Consider the following 19640-nt stretch of genomic DNA (forward strand, 5'->3'; position numbering starts at 1 on the left):
GGTGTATTTTTATGATGCCATTTTTTACCAGACTTCCCCCCCCGGGGGGGGGGGGGGGGGAGGGGAGGAATTCGTCCAATTGTACAGCTTCGATTATCCAGTATTTCTCCTTTCCTCCTCCTCAAAGCATATAATAGGGACCATTCTTTGTGCATCCTGCTGTCAGACTCCACAAATTGAGAGCCCCAGGCAAATGTAAAACATTTGAAAATAAACATTAGAGGCAGCCCCATGTAGCAAACCCTGGATTTTGATTGTGCATAACATGCCAGTTTTACTTGCTGACAGTCCTCAACTAGAGGCAGCAGATATTGCATCATCTGAGTCAACCTTCAGCTGAAATTTAAAGACAAGATCGAGAGGCTTGTAAAAACTGACAACGGAATTAAATTTGAACTTGAAAATAGCTGTTGATATACAATATAGACATACCAGCTTCAGATGACTCAACAATGTCCCATGTAGCAGCTTTTTAAGCTTATCACATTGATCAACCATGTGACCCAACCTGATCAACTCCTCAAGTTGGCACCAAAGGCGCTCGATCGCTGTATATGGAAACCATACAGAAAATGGCCTTTTCCGATTGATAATATCAGTTGGCTTCTGCAAATAGTTGATAATGGCAGCAAATAAAAATCAGAATATCAATCATACAAATAATAATCAGAATATCAATCATACAAATAAAAATCAGAATATCAATAATACAATCTTGTAGATGAATGTATTATCTCATGTAAACCATCACAGCATTTCTAGACAGTCCGCAAAAACTGATTCCACCATCAGCTACACAGTATAGAAACCTTATACGAAGAAAAATATTGGTAGATGATATAATTAACTTAATCAAGACCTTCAGAGGCTTACATTATAATATGAAATGCCATATGGGATAATGCAGAGAACATAAAAATTACATGGAAAGTCTAAAAATACACTAGGTGTGTGTTTTCCATTGAACTTAGCTAGTATTTCATTACTGATCTGTTGAACCATCAAGATAGGACGCACAGGTACTTAGAAACTACATGAAAATTCTGAAAGTTCACCTATATACCATTAATATATTCCATATCAAAAGGCTGATAATTCTATGAACACTAAAAATACGGAATACCTTGACAGCATCCAAAAGAAGACCACCCCTAACTGCTAGAGCACAATTATTACTACCAAACCTGACATAAATGAGCTCCTTTCAGCGAAAGGAGAATTAGTGCAATAGGCAATATTGGCTTGGAAAAGATCAGACATACCATTTTCACTCAGTATTGAGGTGCGGGGGGTGCTATCCCCTCAAACAGTTAGCAATTGATCCTTGGTCGTTCTTTTATTTCTAAACAAACATTGTGTGTAACAGAGACGGGCAGGAAGGCTAACAATATACATATATGTACCATACAGGTTTCTGGGAATTTTATAAACAAAAAATTTTGCAGAATCTATGCCTTTCAAAGTTACAGGCTTCTAAATCACCATGCATATAGCATTGCTGAAAGCATAATTTCTCAAAATGTCATGCAGATAAGGACGATAAAATTCTCTCCCATTGGAATTAGAGAAAAAGAGATTATTATTCTATCCCAAGAACATAATGAAATGGATGCAAAAATGGTAGTTTTGTCATGATATTATCCTAGATAAAACAAACAACCAGCAGGCAGCAGGAATGCCAGTTTCTGTAATGGTAAAAATTATAAGATTGCCAGGAAAGATTGCAACTTACCATAGATGAAAAGGATTCTATGTACTCGAGCAACAAATTTGTGGCCTCTGTATATCGGCCATAGTCAACATATAACCGAAACAAGGATGCAGGACTTGATTCCTGGCTGGTCATACCCCATGTCTTTTCTCTTCGATCACCCTATCAAATCCAGGAGAATGTAGTTAGGCTGCAGGCATGACTTTCTACCACAAGACAACAACCAAAGCAAATTCAATTTCAACATTGAAAGTCACTTATCTTCTAAATTTAACAACATTAACAATAAAGCACTAAAAAGCACAATGAACTGTACAACAGAGAAATCAATGCAAATGATAAGCACAATGAATTCTATCACAAAATAATTCTTGCACTGCAAAAATAAAGCTGAGAAATAAAAGAAGCACCACTGCAGTATGTAACAGTCAGTTTTTATAATTTTCCATAATTTGGCTTCCTCAACTGACAAGGGGCACATATTTTGTTTACGTAAAGGACTCCTAGAGAATTACCAGCAGCTTTAAGGAATAAATCAATAGAAACTAGTCAAATGGAAACATAACATGTTTGCCACACTTACAGGATCTTTCAGTCAGTAAAACAAAATTTTGTGATAGAATTCAATGAAAAATGGGGAAATCATGCTGAAATGCTTGTGCAATCTTAATAATCAAACAGAAAATAAATCACAAAATATTACTTGGTTTCAACTTACAACAAAAGCAAAATACACACCGAGATTGTCCAGTGTCTGGCTAGAAAAATTACCTTGAACATACAGATCAACCATAGAGGCAATTCAATGCGCGGATCTGTACGAAGAAGGGTCTCAGCAACAACTATTGGCAAACCAGCATGAAAGTCCTTATACTTTATCTGGCATATATGATTATTCCATATGCACAAAATCAGATGGATCAGATAACATAAGAAAAAAATAAGAGCTTAGATGCAGATGATTTGTTGTCGTCAAAACACTTGTATGTTTTCCTGTTAGTTTCATTAAGTCAGAATTCAACCACAAGTACATGAATGCTGCAGAAGACATAATCTTCAGCATCAATCAGAAATTGAGAGAGAAATGCCATACAAGTTATTGAACATTAAGATGGATACAGTGACAATGCTTCATTGGATGTAGAGAACTGCACACTTCACTAAGCCTAATACACACTTCACACCGAGCTTTGAAATAGCCACTGTTAGATACAAGCTTGGGAGATCGAGTAATGGACTCGAGATACACTACACAAATTGCATAATTTGAGAAACTATAGAATCAAGATATCTTAATAAGTAGCCTTTTACTCAATAGTGAAAATTGAGACATATGTTCCTTAACCACCATGTATCTAACTTGGGATCACCAATTTCCTGAGTGGAATGCTTCCACACGCCACATTTTCTTCTTCTCTCAAGGAATAATTTGGCTGATTGGAACTAGTAAATGAAAATTCTGCTACTATTTTGCAGGATCTAATTTTAAGGCTAGGATTAAAGGAGAGATTGACATATTGGGCAATGGACTGGGTGTCACTTACAGTGATACAAGTAGTTTCAGAGAATATTAAACCAGTATTTTGAATAAGTAACAAAGTAGTTTCAAAGGATACTAAATCAGATATTTTGAGAAAGTAACAAAATATATTTATTTTAGGGGGGAAAAAAAGGTGACAAACAAAGATGAAGGCAACAAAGAAAAAAGAAAAACATCCAAAACAATGAATGCTGAAAAATAGAGCACTATGTGGGGGATAGAGGCAAAAAATGAAGAACAATTGCCGAGGAAACCTAAAGCTGTGGTACCATGTGCGATTTCTGAATAGATTTCTAAATCTGAATCACATAAAGAAGGAAGCCTATCAGCTACTCTAGGAAATTATCCTATTTTGATAGTAAATTTCTACTTTCTAAAGCAAGAACGTTGTAAATGTTTTACAATAGGAAACTATAAACAATCAAGAAACTAAGAAACATTAATATTAAATCAAATCAAGCAGGACCAGGACAGTCAACTTTGTCTAACTTCTCGCACTAATTTGGCAGTTTCCAATGATTTTCAATGCATTTCATTTCATTTTATCATGTCATTAACACCAAAAAAAGCAGGAAAAGAAAATGAATTATGAAGCAGAAATTGAAGCATGAAAAAGACACTAACAAGGTAAAGCTCAAGAGTTTCCCATTGACCATTCCCCTTATATTGGTGAGCAGCAGCAATGTTGTCTGGAGAACCATGAACAACCACTTCATCTTTTGAAGATGTTAGCAAAAGACCATGTGTTCTGAAATCATTCCATGAAGTTGTAAGTCACAATATTACAGACAAACATGCTTCAAAGATAAATGAAGAAAACAGGAACAAATCAAGTGAAACTTAATTACCCGAGACATGCTGAGTCTACTTTGTTTGGACAGCATTTTAATGACATGGCAAAGAAAACTATCTCCAGTTCCCTAAGCAAGAAAGCCCTAAATGTTATGTACTGAAAAGTCAAAGGAAGTATTCACATTATGCAACCCATGCATGGAAATCATACCTCTTTAATCTCGAGCCCTTCCAAAATTTCAAAAGAACTGTGAATGCCATATCGTAAAAATTTGTCTGGACCAGGAGATCAACCAAATCTGATGGGACTTCGTTAATTCCTGAAAAAGAATATCAAGATACAATGATTTCTTGAACATAATCTTGAGACAAACATACTGCAAGGGTTGATAAAGAAAGACCTACTCTTCCCTCATCATCAACGAATTTGATGATTTTCTCATGAAATAAAAATCCCAAGAAATTCAGTTCCTAGGAATTCCAGATACTCATCACTTTACATGTGATACCCATGTATGATACAGAGAGATTTTTCCATTTTAACTTAATTTTATTTAACTGTATTTAAAGAAATTGAAAACTAAATTCACGATAGAAAAGAAAAGAAACAGGCATAGATATACTAAATTGACGATAGAAAAGAAAAGAAACAGGCATAGATATACAGGTTAGCTGGCTGCATGACACCTTGATAACAATCAAAGGTACATTAAGAGCCTATTCGTTTTCTAGTCTGAAGTCTAAACATGATTCCAATTTAGTTCACTTATATGTTTTTGGTTGTTTGTTTTTCAAACTTATCACTACTAACATTTTTCACTAGAATGAAAACATTTTTTGGCATTCAACGTACGCATCACCAGTATTCAAGAGATCAAAAGGCTTTTGGTCTCCTCTTCTTTACCATATCACAAGTATTAACCCTTTCCTTTTTTCGGCTCAAAAAACAAAAAATGAGAAAAAGGAAAAAAGATAGAAGAATTTTAACCTTAGTGGGCACCTTAAATCTCTAAATCACACTTGCCGATTCCAAAAAAGAAATCATAAAATCATTCACCAAAAGGGCAACAAAAGACTTACATAGAAAACACCTTAACACTCCCACATGCATATCCTACCATCTTCCCTCAAACAATTACTTGCAAAAAATATCAATCAACACCAACAGAGCAAACAACACATTTTTGCTACGTTTACTAAACTAGAATTGGAAGGAGCTAGAATCGGGACGGAAAGAAATGGGAATGGGCTGGAATGGGAATAGGGAAGGGGAATCAGAATCAATTGTTTACTTGAACAATAGGAATTAGAATTGGAATTGGAATCAGAATGAGTTGAATTACCATTAATATGTTTACTTTATCTTAGAATAAGAATCAGAATCGAAATGAATTAGATTGTTACAAATTACTAAAATGTCCTTAATAATGATGACAATAATATTAATTAAAATAATAAAATTAATAAATAATAATAAGAAGAATAAGAATAAAAGAATAAATTAATAATTATAAATTTTAATAAAGATAATATTAATAAAAATAATAATAACAGTGAATAATAATTAAAATAATAAACTTAATATATTATTATTATTATTATTATTATTAAAGGGGGTATTTGAGAATATTGAAATGTAAATGGGGGCAGAACAGGAAGTTCAGGGAATGGGAGACTCATTCCCAACCCCCCGTGAGAATCAATCTCCCATTCCCCATTCCCAAATTGTGGCGAGCCCCACGATTCTGATTCCGATTCCGATTCCGATTCCCACCTCCCTTTTGCAAAGTAAACGCCGTTACTGATTCCAGATCCGGATTCCAATTCCCTAATCCGAAAAGTAAATGCACCATTACTTCATCATTCAAATCCCTAGATAAATTATAATTCCACCTCTTTGTCGTAGATGATATCCAGCCACCATATTTTTCATAAGCACATTGGAGAAAAAGATAATTAACGATATTGTGACCCATAGATGATTCCAACCCAAACATTCTCTGAAAAGCGTATCTTATCACCACTGCCAGCTTTTGCAATAGAAAAAGAACTTGCTATATTGTTAACAGTAAACTTCCAAGTAATTAAACATAAACTTCTAAAAAATAATTTTTTAGATAAATAATAAATAGGTAAACTGAATATGCTCAATAATTAAGATTATAAATTTGGTCAGACACAAAAATTCTATTCATATCTTGTTGAACAATTTAACTTTTAAATATTATGTAATTAGCGCCTAAGAGGGTATGCATGTAAAATATATTAATTTTTAGTCATTCTGATTCATAAAGTTGAACACTTACAGCAGATGTTCAAGAAAGAAAACAATAAGTGCATGAATTGATTAGATTATTGGAACCCGAGAGAGACTTCAACCAAATTCAGACTTATAATTTAACTAAAAATATATAAACTTTCATCTCATTTTAAACATAACTTAATGTAGAGCTCTCAAACATGTTACCATTAAACGTCCACTTCACATTTCTCGTTGATAGTAAATATTCAGCTGAAGTGAGCACATATTCTTTCTCCAGTTTATCTATATCGATGTATGATTGCAGACACTGGGGCTGAATATCACTGCCGACCACTACAGGAAAGAAGCATGTTATTGCCTTGAACTAAATAGTCAAATGCATAATTGGTAAACCACAAAGAAAGATCAGTCATAATCAAATTCATAACTCACTGGCAGAAAGTAAGATGAAAATATAAGTCATAACAAGAATAACTGAACATGAGTCGAGAGCAAGATTAAAATTCAGTAGTTACGAGAAGAACCAAAGCTAAAATCTAGTAGAATAAGTAAGCATATATTGTGTTTCAACCACTTACATTGTTCTATCACGGTTTTTTTAGCCTTTTTTCTTGGATAATGCTCATTTTGAATAGAATTTTTCCCAGAGAAAGGATCTATCCAAGCATATGCTGGATGAACAAGATGCAATGCATTAATAGCTGCAGAAAGTCCATTCAGCCTTTCTTGTAGTGCAGATAACATATGCTGGCTATCCTTTGGAACTGGTTCAGTTCTCAAACGAGCTGAATATAGATACATGTAACTTGCTGCCTTTCGCCAATTATGTCGTTGCATTTCAAATGCATAAAGCAACTCATATGGGTTTGGCTTGGCTAAGATATCTGAACGGTCTGCCTATTTAGTGGAAAAATGTTCAAGAGAATTAGAATGAGAGATAAAATTTTAAGAAAACAAAAGCCATGAAATTTGAATTTAATCTTTGCAACAAGAAGATACCTTCCAACCAAGCTCTCGCTCAATCTTCTCTGCTATACCAATGAAAGGTAGTTGGCCATCACAAAGAAGCTGCGGTAAACGAAGATGAAAATCTTCCAATAAGTAATATGTTGATTGGAAAGTTAATCTTAGGAGAAATGGATGAATAATCTATAATGGCTACAAATTATTGAATTGGTTCTCACAGCATTTACAGGAAATATTACAAAGCCCAACTGTGGTATTATGGCAAACAACAGGCAAATTACATGCATAAATAACATAGCTAGTAACGACAAGTGTGCAAAGTTGAAATGAGCTTGTCAGGCACTGTTAACTCCAGCATTTGAGAAACACAACCACCCCTAAGTTTACAAGTTAAATCTGGCTCAACAGAATCTGCACCATCGCTCTCAAGACAAAAATCAAGTCAACATACAAATTTCCTCATTCCTAAATTTCATCCCTCAAAATTACAATAGAAGAATATGATTTGATCAATCACTTTCGAAAGACATAAAGCAACAACCAATATCAGTAACAAACAGTGAAGAACAAAAGGAAAATTTATTTTATTTGGTAGAAAAGAACAAAAGGATAATTTATTTATTTGGTAGAAAACCTTTGCTGCTTTGCGCTCATACAGAACTATTATGAAACGCCTGAGGCAGATGCATTTGCTCTCCTCATCAGGATTTGAGATTATTGCACAGTATGCATCATGCAAAAGATTAAGATCTAAAGTAAACTTGAAGACATTAGCCCAAAGTCGTCCTTTGATGGTAGCGGCTGATTCATTGAGTGGATTTCCACCATGGCAATCATCTTTTGGACTAAGAGCTTCATCAACTTGCTCGAGTGCAGCAAGAGCAAACTGACAAGCACCTTCACTAACACCATATTGCTCAAATATCTGCATTGCCCACTGATAGTAATGAAGCTTCCATGCCGCAGAAGATAAGCAACCATCTGTGCACATAAAATTAAGCAAAAAAATGAAATTACCCTGGCCTTCAAAGGATGTAAAATAGTTTTGAATTTTGTAAGAATAACTTACTAAATCCAAGATTTGGTAATCCTGCTTCATGAGACAAACTTTGCAAAGCCTGAAAAGCTCCTTGCCCAGATGCAGCTCTGAAGTACAAAGTTTAAGTGACAATCATTAACCACTTCGGCAACATATAGCAAATCAGTATTTGCAAAAATGTAATGAACTTGAAGCTTTGTACAAAGATAAAAATAACACTACATATTGAAAAAAAATATTTAAGAAAATTACATTAAAGAGGTGTAAAAGGGGATCATTTTGGCACATAATTTCAGAAGAAATTGCCATGCGCCTTGTGCAAAGAATTTGGGGAAAAATTAAGGAAATATTTAATTATTGAAAACTACATTTTGCAAATCACTGTGATTATTGAACCATCAAGATCTGGCTTGTAGGAAAATTATGAAAGTGTTGTCTCAAAAAATAGCACAATGCAGAAGTATACAAAGCATCAATTTATGACGGTATCCAACAAAGATTCTACACAAAATATTCACTGTTAAATTCGCATCTCTGAGATCATGTCACCTGCAGGTAATTTGACATTCTAGGAGTACAAGAACAATGTTATCAACCATCATCATTCAGTCAAATTCTTACATCAAAATAACGCTCCCTTACAATTCTTCTTAACATTATTGGACAACATTAAGATTTCACAAATGCTGGATCACAACATTTCAAGTTTGCGATTATTTCTTCTGTAACTTGTTTTGTCATCAATAAAAATTGTTTTACATTGCTCATATTTTTTTTTTTAAAAAAAAAAAAAAGAATCCCATAAAGAGCAAGTTTCATAAGTGCTTTCCTTCTCATTCTTCTCAAAAAATAGGAACATCATACCGTTATAAAATTTTGAACCATAATAAGAATCCAAAATCATAGTGTAAAATGAAGTGAAAGATTCACATTCTCTTCAAGTACTGGAAAAGTCAGATTCCAGTGGCCCCTCTGGAGTTTCCTTCATGGGATATGTGGTGGAAAGACATGATTATAGCAACTTATTGGAAAATTTCATATATACCTGAAGAAACAGCGAACTGCTTCACAGACTTTCTTCTCCTTCAAAAGTCCATGTAATTCGCATTGTGCCTGAGCTAGAAGGCAACATCCTAGAAGATGTTGGAGTACACACCAGTCACCTTCACTATCTTGGATACTTCTAAATGTTTTCTCCTTTTGTAAATTTGCCTCCGTGCCAGTAAGTAGGTACTTCAGGTAGGGCATAAAAAGCCAAAAATAAAATTAAAAAAATTAGCAAAACTCACTCAAAATATCCATACAAGTGTGTATTTATGTTTAATTGAAGTGTCCAAAAGAACTATTAATGCAAGAAAGTTAAAGCCCAGGATTTACCTTAACTGCATCATACTGGCCATGTTTAAGGAGGATAAGTGAAAGCTGAGTTGAACGCTTCAAGAAAGAAGAAGATTCTTCCCAAGTTTTGCCCCAAATAACCCAACTGGTAAAGCCCCGCACTGAACTAGTAACTTCTTGTGGGCTAGGGAGACATCTTAAAGAAATGTGACTAGGGTCTCCTGAGGAACTTTGAAAATTTAGCAAAAGTATAAACGCTAAGGTGAAGTCACATTTGCCGAGCTTGTCATTCCATGATCTTTTGCCACCATTGCTACCTGGACCATTATTAGGATTATTATCAAACTGTCACATCAGCAAAATAATTTTATCCAACAAGGGATAATCACAGAAGGTATACAAGACTAGGCGATAAGAACAGAGTATGTATCTGATTCCAATAACATCAAAAGATGTGGATTGTGGAAGAGTATAAAATAATGCATATTGCTTTCAACACAAAGTAACCTGGACCATGCGAGTAAACAACAAAACTGAAATTGTTCTGCAGGTATGTATTTCATTTATGAAGACTCAAACTCGAAGCATTTCATACATTTTTCCTATTTTCACATACAATGTGGATGCCTCCTCATAAAGAGTAAGTTTATCCATTTGGAAGAAAAGGAAATGGCAAAATGTGGGCCAGCAATTTCATTACGCAAAAATTGAAAATAGATTTGACATCTAAACAACTAGCACATATTGTGACCTTGCAGAGTGGACTAAACATTCTGTTTCTTATCAAATATTTAGTATAAAATGGAAATAAAAAACCCCACCAATAACCATAATGGAAAGTATATTTTTGTTTTCGTATACATATATAGTAACTTTATTTAATATCACAAAAAAGCTTACCAATTTGTAATGATGAAAGCTGAGAACTGAAATCTTCTAAAGTAGGTGACTCAGATGGAGTGGTGCCAAAAAATAGAATAATAAGCCACTCAAAAACAATTTCTTGAATCATGGGAATAAATTCAAGTTGCATTCTCGACATGTCATCATGCGATATACCAATCTGTACGCAAAACTGAGTTAAGTTACATGCCAACTTAATAGATGCACTTAAACATATCACTAAAGGAAAAAATTACTGATAAACACAGATGGGAAAACATAGAAAAAGATTAGAAAATGCCAAAAACTAAGTATCATTTTTATTAAAAACGGGAAAAAAAGATAAAAATATCTTAATATTTTAATCATTAGTTATCAATCGTCATCAAATTCTATGACATCAAAAAGGAAAATACATAATAGTCACTAGATAACACACATGGAAGTCAGGTATACAAAACGGTAAAATGGAAATTGTAAACATTGAAGCGATCGAACATCATCAAACTAGAATACTAAATGATCCGTCTAATGTAAGTATTTCACCCATGTAAAGAGTGAAATGTCGGAACTCCTCTTCCAAGTAAGTGAAATCACCTGAGATACGTGCATGGAGATACCAAGAGATCTAGCAGTTGAATTAATATTTTTTTTAAAAAGAGTTAAAAAATAAAAGAAATGAAAGATTGTACATAACAGTTGAACAATATCAAACCCTGCATGGACTATTACAATTCCTTACTACAGAAGGAACCTTGGCCATCAAAACCATTAATTCTAGTTTCTTTTCAAAGGGCGCACGGGTGATCATGTTAAGACTCACACAGGAGGAGCAAAAATAAAGGGAAGTATCAGAACTCAGGCAAAAGCTTAAAGGTTGCAATAAATAGTTTTCGACCTCCATGAGCAGAGACAATGTGTTTGAAGGTCATTCTTAACAATAAAAAACCAAATTGGAACCAACAGAAAGTTATTTTCTTTCCCGAGTTCTAATGGGAATTCTAGATGGTAGAAAGGAAAATGGGTTTAGGAATTTTATCAGAAGGATAAAAGGACCAATAGACAGCAATCCTGCTTATGATACTAACATGAAACATGACATTTTTTAACCTTCCATCAGTAAAAACAAACAAAAAGGAGTTATTTGAAGTCTTATTGGCTATAGAAATTCTTAAGGCCATGATGAATGTGCACTAAAGGGAACTTGTGTAAACATGATTGATAACCATAACAGGTATATTTTTCCTATAAACCCAAGGGGATATCATAGTTGGTTAGAGTTATTTCAGTAGGGCAGCACACTAGGAATCAAATGCCGCCTCACACCAACCTGGAAGGTAGATTCTGTTAAATTTATGTTTGCAAATGGAAGGGGAAAGATGCAGTGCATGATTAAGTAAAAAAATAAATAATAACAATAATAAAAGAGAAAAATTCCTTATAGGAAACAACTTTAACTTATACATAGCTTGTATATTTACTAAGGAGTAAGCATAAAAAAGATTTAAGTTAAACATAATGATCATTATACGAAGTAGGTTAAGCAAAAAAAAAAGACAAATCAACAAAATATTAGGGTGCATTCGGTATTGTTTCCAATTTCTATTTTCTGTTTCCTAAATTCAGGAAACATTAAATATGTGTTTGATAGATCATTTCTGAAAACATTTTTGGAAACAAAATTCATTCTACATTTTTAACAAAGGAAACGGGAAAATAACTTTTTCTTGTTTTCCTTATTTTCCAATGTTATGCTCCAAAATGAAAACTTCTTCTACCAACTCTCAAAATAACAATAATTACAATAACAGCATCATCAATAATCATATTATCATAAAGAATTATTATTGTTATTGTTGCTGCTGCTGCTGCTGTTGTTATATCATCTAAACAATCAATTTCCTTCACAATAATATTTGCTCTTTTATACAATGGAAAACTTATGTTTTTGTGCATTAATTAAATCAAATATGTATATAGTTTATAATTTTACTTTAGACAAATAAAATTAATAAGATCACCAAATTTATTCTTAAAATTAAAATAATCAAACTAACTAAATAATAAAAATGACTAACTATTATTTAATATTCAGTTAATGAAATTATTCCAATAATAATTCTTTGAACTATTCCTACCGAACGTGTTTTACTTTTTGTCGTTCTCAAGATTATTTTTGAAAATGATACCAAATGCATATTTAAATTTTCAATATAGCATTTCATTTTTGTTTCATGAAAACAGCAAATGGAAAATAATACTGAACAGGCCCTTATCAATTTATAACTTCAAATGTTAACCTTGCTTTCTCAAGAGTCAATATTTGGACAAAGGAAAGCAACATAAAATGCTAAATAATTTTGACCAATTCTTAGTAGATCATTTAGCATTTGATGATTTCCTAAAAATTATTAAATGGTTTTCTAAACAATAGCCAACATGAGAAAAGGTAAAAATAGTCTGGTTGAAGCATACTAGAAGTAGAAATACAAACAGACATCAAGCAGATGTCAAAATGTAGCAGATCACAATTTAATTTTGCTAAATACAAATTGAAATTACAAGGAAAAGGAGAAAATCTGACCTGGCCACCGATGCTCAACAGATAGCTTATGAATAGAAGAACATCCAATGCAGATTCAAACATCACCTTTGCAATTTGAGAAGTAGCCTGAACCAAGATGGAAGTACTAATATTAAAAACAGCTCCAGCATCCAAATCTTGTAAGATCTTGCGAGGCACAAGAAACCGTAGATAGCTTTCAAGGACATTCAGCATTCTATCCCATGATACAGCCTTTTTGCCCAGAGCATGAAGAGATAATAGCATGTCAATGGAGAATTTTCTTAGATTTTTGTGATTTGCAAGTTCCTTCTCCCTGCCAACATCAGCTCCAAGATCTGACATATTGAGTGCCACTACTGAGGAACTATATCCTGTTTCTAGAATCTTCAGTAAGCAAGGAACAAGTTCTTCGGCTGAGATAGTCGGTGTGCCCACTAGTGATTCATAAAATATAGCAGAAGCTGATTTTCCTAATTGATGGCTAATACTGATAATACATCTGAGCAGTCCAAAAAGAATCTCACGCTCAGAGAGATCATCTGAAAATTCCAAACCGAAGCTTACAAGATCACCAAGTTCATCTGAACAACCTAGCAAAATAAGGGAAATAAAAGTCGTGTTACGAAGTTTATAAAAACCCCACAGAGAGAAAGAGGGGAAGTGAAGCCTAAGAATGAATAAATGCACAAAAGCAAATAAACATAATATCTCATTCCACTTTGCATAGAAGCACGAACCTTTAACATACCATCAATAAGCAGCTCAATGCTTTCCAGACTACGAAACACGGACATTGAATTCTTTCTGAGTAAACCAACTGCACCTGTTGAGGACTGAACAAATAAACCATATGGCTCATTGTTCTTGCACCAGTGGTGGAAATAACGCGTGCAGAAGTTCTTCCATCCATAAAATATTGACAAAGGACTTTCAGCAACAGCCTAGCACAAAACATAACATACATCAGCTTGCTAACAGCACATCATCCAGAACCCCTCAAAAGGAAGATAATGGTAATCTTCAAAAAGTACTATCAGTGAGAGTAAGTGCAGAAAATAAAACAGAAATAATAAAGCCAACGGAAACCTCATGTTCAATCAGTGAAATGATCTCCTTTTTGAGCCCGTCAACAGTTAAGTTTTGAAACTCAGAATCAGTCCAATGCCTGTTATAGTCCAGCAAAGTCGCACGAAGCACGATATTATGATGAACTCCAGGATGAAGCAGCCTGCGAAAGAAAATAGAAGATACAAATGACACAACGTGATCCTGCAAAATTGTAAAATGGAGCAAACAATGTAAGCAACACTACTTTCCAAAAGACAACAGTCAGCAAGCAAAACAAGCACAGTAAAGCATTCTTTTTTTCTTTTTCTTTTTTTGGGGGGGGTAACAGGCACAAAAAATAATAAACACTCATAATGAACACTTGTCATACGGCATAATACTAAAAAGATAGAAAAAAACAAATCAATTTGCTCCGGCCTGAGAGGTATGCATTCTGAAAAACTAAAGTCGCAACTATGTAAAATTTTTTATTTTGAAATACTTTCTGCTAAAAGAAGTGTTAGATTGTCGAGAGGGGGGGGGGGAAGAAGAAAAAAAGTAAAACAAGAAAATCCTATATTTGTTCCAATGAAAACAAACTTAACTTACAACTCCACCACAATAATCCATCAATTTTTATGGAAAGCAATTTCAGTCACGCACCTTGGGAGAGGTAACCAATGAATGGGTGATTGACAGAAGATCATCAGATGAACATTCAGAACTTTGAAACAGCTGTTCAGCAACAAATTCTTCTTGCATAGCATAGCAGCATGGTTCTTCCCTAACAATAAATGTAGCAGAAACAGCTTAGTTAGAACAAAGATATATTAGAAGAACAGCTTAGTTAGAACAAAGATATATTAGAAGTTCTTATTCCATGGCGAACAGAAAAAACAATTACAATAATAGAAAATAAAGAAAGGAAATGTTGACACAAGTACATACAGAAACTGGGGATTAAGCTATACACATATACATATTGAATCAGAAAGGAAAAATCGTAAATGACAGTTTGAGAGTCCTGAATTAACATAAGTATGTTATAGTTACACGGATGCATGCTTCTCATTTTTCCATGGACATACTATGCCTAAAATGTAGGAACTACACAAAGAGTTAAACTAACATACCATAGAGAAAAATTACACATTATGCCAACATGATGCACTAAAAACTCACTCAGTGACATCATTATCTGACAAATTGTGAAATATCAATCCACTATCCTTCAATATCCATATCTTCTTTGAAGTAAGTTTGACATCAATGCATGCGCCCTGACAAAATAACAGCAGCAATTTTAAGCTATTAATAAAACTTTCAACTTCAAAATCAGAATGAAATAAGGTATTCTGTGTTTCTCTAAAATTAAGTTGGGCCTTTTTTTTCTTTTTAAATATCTTTAACAGAATCATTTAACAGGAAAATGTAGCATCGATTACCTCGTCCAAAGGAATATCTTGAATTGAAGACTCCAATGACAGTAGCAGTTTGTCCCCCAATTTACAATGTAGACTGAAGACATAAATCATCTCCGTGCCAACTTCCTTCATCAAAATATCATTCAAAATGGTTGCAAACGACTTGCAAGGTAATCAATGATAATCCTTCAATTGAACATAGAACAAACTGTTCCCTTACCGGAGGAATCAAAAAGCTAAAAGATTAGGACATAAAGAAAGCTAAAAGACTTTATCAATGTAATTTCCAGCATTACTGCAGACAAACGCCAATAATGCAATGATAGATGAAATAATAGGTACCCCTTCCAACTCTCAGGAAAATAAACAACACCAAAATGCAAAACACAAAAAGAAAAAAGAAAAAGAAAAAGGAAAAGAGAAAAAGAGACGGTCAAATAGATAAAAGGAAAAGAATGCTGCCTACCTATGGCAAAGGAAAGGTCCGATATAAAAGATGTGTCAAAAGAAACAAATGCCTCTATCACAGTGAACCAAAGATATAATACATCCTAAAGGAATAATGCCTGAGTGTGTTTATATGCATACCAGAGCGCGTTTATACAAGATTGCAAAAGGAATAATGCCTGAGCTGCCTTTAGCTTCACCCACCCACAACCTCATAGGTAGAGCTCCTGAAAGTATATGGTAAAGAACAAATAATGCACAAAGAACAATAATATGAAAATCTTAAATAAAAGCCTTTAATCTAACATGAAGCTTTCTTCAACAGCATTGAGGGGAAAATGAATAAACTACACATCCAAATCAGGGGTGAACATGATGGAATCAAACATTAAACCACTAAATATTTAGCATAATGTAGAAGAGAGACGAGATAGAAATTGCCTTCAGAAACTTGATTGGTCATTGTATGACTAAAAATCCTGCTATGAGAAGAAAGGTCCCATACTCGGAAAATGCCATCAGAATGAAGCACAAATAAAAGCATTTTTCCCAGCACCTCCACTATTACCAAATCCTGCACTGGACCTAACATCCTACCCCTGCATCATCATGACATGATTCAAATGCAATCCCTTAGATATATTGGCTAAGAAAGCAGCAAATTAAGACGTTTCTATTGAACAGAAAATTAAGCATACAATTATATACATGTGGGAAAAAAAAAGGGTTACCTTGACATTAAACCCCACAAACGACCAATTCCAGTATCATCCCGGAGCTCCTGCTGAAAGCCTAACGGCCAAAAAAGGGACATGAAGAAAATGAAAAGCAAGTAAAGAATAAGAATAAAATAGGAGAATAAACAGTAATACCAGGCGAACCGGGGTGAAGAATGCCAAGCTGGAAGGAAGCAACAGATCCATCATTTCGACCAACGACAAGGCATCCAGCGGTTGCTGCTACTCTTGTTATGGGTACGATTCCATAATTGACCAAATTAAACTCTAAAATGTCTTGATTAGGGAAAAGAGGAGTGGACTCATAAACGGAGAAATTAGATGAAAATTTGAGTCGGAAAGCAATTCCAGAGACAGTTAACACATGGAGCACATGAATATTAGTGTTGTTGCTACTGCAGATAAAAGCAAAAGGCGACAGGGGAAAAGGGAAATTGATACGCAGACCCAGAATGGTGAATTGATGAGAAGAAGAGACGTGTAGTAACTCAAGAGAAGTTGGAAGATTCTTATGAATTCGCCAAATAAGATACTGAGAAGGATTTTCAAGGACGGAGCATGAGGCGCAATCCTCTGTTAGAGGAGCAACATTATCACTACTAATATTATTATTATTAGAAGAAGAAACTGAAACCTCAATCCACTTGACGGAATCGCTGCTGATGAATGGCACTTCCATTCCCGCTAACCTCCACTTACTCGCCATCTTCCCCTCTTACTAAACCCTAGTTCTTTTCCAGGAATTTGTCGGTGCTACACTCTTAAACTACGTTATTTATCCAGATGCACCCTCATAATTCAAAATTTCCCATGTATACATTTTTCTATGTGCAATTACTAAATTATCCTAATTGAAAACCTAATTTCTCAAAATCATACACGACCCATCGCGTTCATAGGGGTTTTTAATTAAATATATCTTAAAAGTAGTGTATTTAGTTAAATATACCTCATGCTTGAAAATTATCTAAATATGTCTTTTTATATAGTACATTGTCTAAATATATCCCTAAAGAAAAATATAAAACACACACAACTCACAACACTCTTTACTTCTCACGTATTTATCACATATACAAAAACTCACAACACACTCAAAATCACTCATAAACAGCTAATGCACTGAGATTTTGGTTTGCAGCTGGGTGTATTATTCATCCTATGAATAAGGTATTTGAAACTTTTTTTATTTTATTTTGGGCTATCTATTCAATTTGTTGACATTATATTATTTTTAAGGTTTTGTTTGGTTTGTGATAAACACTAAAGCAACTCATATTTTCATTACATTTGCATCATATGACTGTTATTTGATGGATTTTATAACTACATTCATTAAAACATGAAGTTGTTGTCAAATTTTTTTTCCAGGGATTTGTCCCCGCTATACCCTAAAGGTTAGGTATTTATCCAACTACACCCCCATAATTCAAAATTTCTTTTATATACCTTTTTCAATGTGCAATCACAAAATTACCCCAATTTAATTCTTCAAATTTCAAAATCTGCCTTCACGAGCTACCATACACAACGCCTGTCCTGCTGCTGCAAGTTCATGCTCCTGTTGCTGCAAGTTCATCCACCACATTAAAGGCTACAAAATCACCGAATTAAAGGCTGGAAATTCACCGAACTAAAGGTCATTAACCACATTTACACTTATTTTTTACTTTATAAAGAGAATTTATGGTGCATAATTGTTAGGGTTATATGCATTAGGGTTTTAAAAAACAAATTACCCACATGATTTTGGTCATTATCTTGCTTATTTACTGATAATCTTTCTTGCTGGTAATGTAATGAAGCTTCTTTAACTTGTGAATTTGAAATTGAAGAGAGTGAATTCATAGCTCTTTAATAATGGTTGTGGGAGTTCCTAATTAAATATTATCCTTATGAATTTTCGGTTATGGCTACACTAGTTTATGCATTAGATCTTTATATAATTTTACTTCTTGTTTGTAGTTGAACTTCATCCATGGGAATTATATATCAATTTTCTTCAGCTGCGTATGCATTCATTATGCTACAATCTGGGTTTTCTCTATTATTTGCTGTAGAACCTTTATTTTGCAATTCTAATTTATTAACAATTTGCTATTTGTTTCAGCATAAAACTATTGATAGTACACTATTAATAAATGTGTTTTGAACATAATAATAAGAATGATGATTTTTAACAATTGATTTATATGAATTTTTTTAGTGGTGACTGTGGAGCATTTTTGTTGCGGTACTTGGAGGTCCTAGCCCATGCACTTGATGTCAATTGATACTGCCAACAAGATCATGTTACACAATTTCGACAAGCCTTGGCTGTCAAATTATTTTGGCATAGGTCATGGAAAAAAACTTTGTAGTGTCATTTTTTAGACTATGAGATGTAATAGTTATGATGAGGATGTTGTTGATATTTGATGTCATTAAAGATAATTGACAACATTAATATATTTTATTTCTTTGTTAATTATGGACAGTAATGATAGATAAGATAGTTTGTACAATCTATGTGATATAACAGGATTGCCATATATGCACAGGGAATACACTGTAAGAAAATACACGACTGCAGTCGGGTATTTGCACAGATACACGACTGCAGTCAGGTATTTGGAAATAAACATGACAAGCTCTCTGTGACAAAATACTCGACTGCAGTCGGGTATTTGCACAGATACACGACTATGGTCGAGTATTTAAAAATAAACATGACAAGCTCTCTGTGACAAAATCCTCGACTGCAGTCGGGTATTTGCACAGATACACGACTGTAGTCGGGTATTTGGAAATAAACATGACAAGCTCTCTGTGACAAAATACTCGACTGCAGTCGGGTATTTGCACAGATACACGACTGCAGTCGGGTATTTGGAAATAAGCATGACAAG

General features: G+C 34.0%; 1 protein-coding gene across 5 annotated transcripts; it reads right to left on the bottom strand.

Moving 5' to 3' along the window:
* Nucleotides 1-49: 49 nt before the first annotated feature.
* LOC18042740 (nuclear pore complex protein NUP160) lies at nucleotides 50-17509 on the bottom strand. Of its 5 annotated transcripts, none has more exons than XM_024184890.1 (25): nucleotides 16888-17509; nucleotides 16747-16807; nucleotides 16457-16614; nucleotides 16157-16242; nucleotides 15590-15694; nucleotides 15327-15424; nucleotides 14808-14928; nucleotides 14184-14366; nucleotides 13846-14038; nucleotides 13116-13678; nucleotides 10550-10712; nucleotides 9689-9966; nucleotides 9357-9544; nucleotides 8342-8418; nucleotides 7907-8253; nucleotides 7306-7374; nucleotides 6885-7203; nucleotides 6511-6639; nucleotides 4255-4363; nucleotides 4100-4171; nucleotides 3876-3999; nucleotides 2483-2590; nucleotides 1733-1873; nucleotides 433-606; nucleotides 50-336 (listed from the first exon to the last, which is right to left on the bottom strand). In XM_024184890.1, the coding sequence occupies exons 1-25, from the start codon at nucleotides 17456-17458 to the stop codon at nucleotides 292-294; spliced, it is 4482 nt and encodes a 1493-aa protein (XP_024040658.1). In that variant the 5' UTR covers nucleotides 17459-17509; the 3' UTR covers nucleotides 50-291. The 5 variants fall into 5 exon arrangements, with proteins under 5 accessions (XP_024040658.1, XP_006431340.1, XP_024040660.1 ...); XM_006431277.2 differs by having other exon boundaries at nucleotides 13116-13687; XM_024184892.1 differs by lacking the exons at nucleotides 16457-16614; nucleotides 16888-17509 and having other exon boundaries at nucleotides 13116-13687.
* Nucleotides 17510-19640: the final 2131 nt, after the last annotated feature.

This window comes from Citrus clementina, unplaced genomic scaffold (genome assembly GCF_000493195.1).
Source record: "Citrus clementina cultivar Clemenules unplaced genomic scaffold, Citrus_clementina_v1.0 scaffold_5, whole genome shotgun sequence".
NCBI classification, from domain to species: domain Eukaryota; kingdom Viridiplantae; phylum Streptophyta; class Magnoliopsida; order Sapindales; family Rutaceae; genus Citrus; species Citrus x clementina.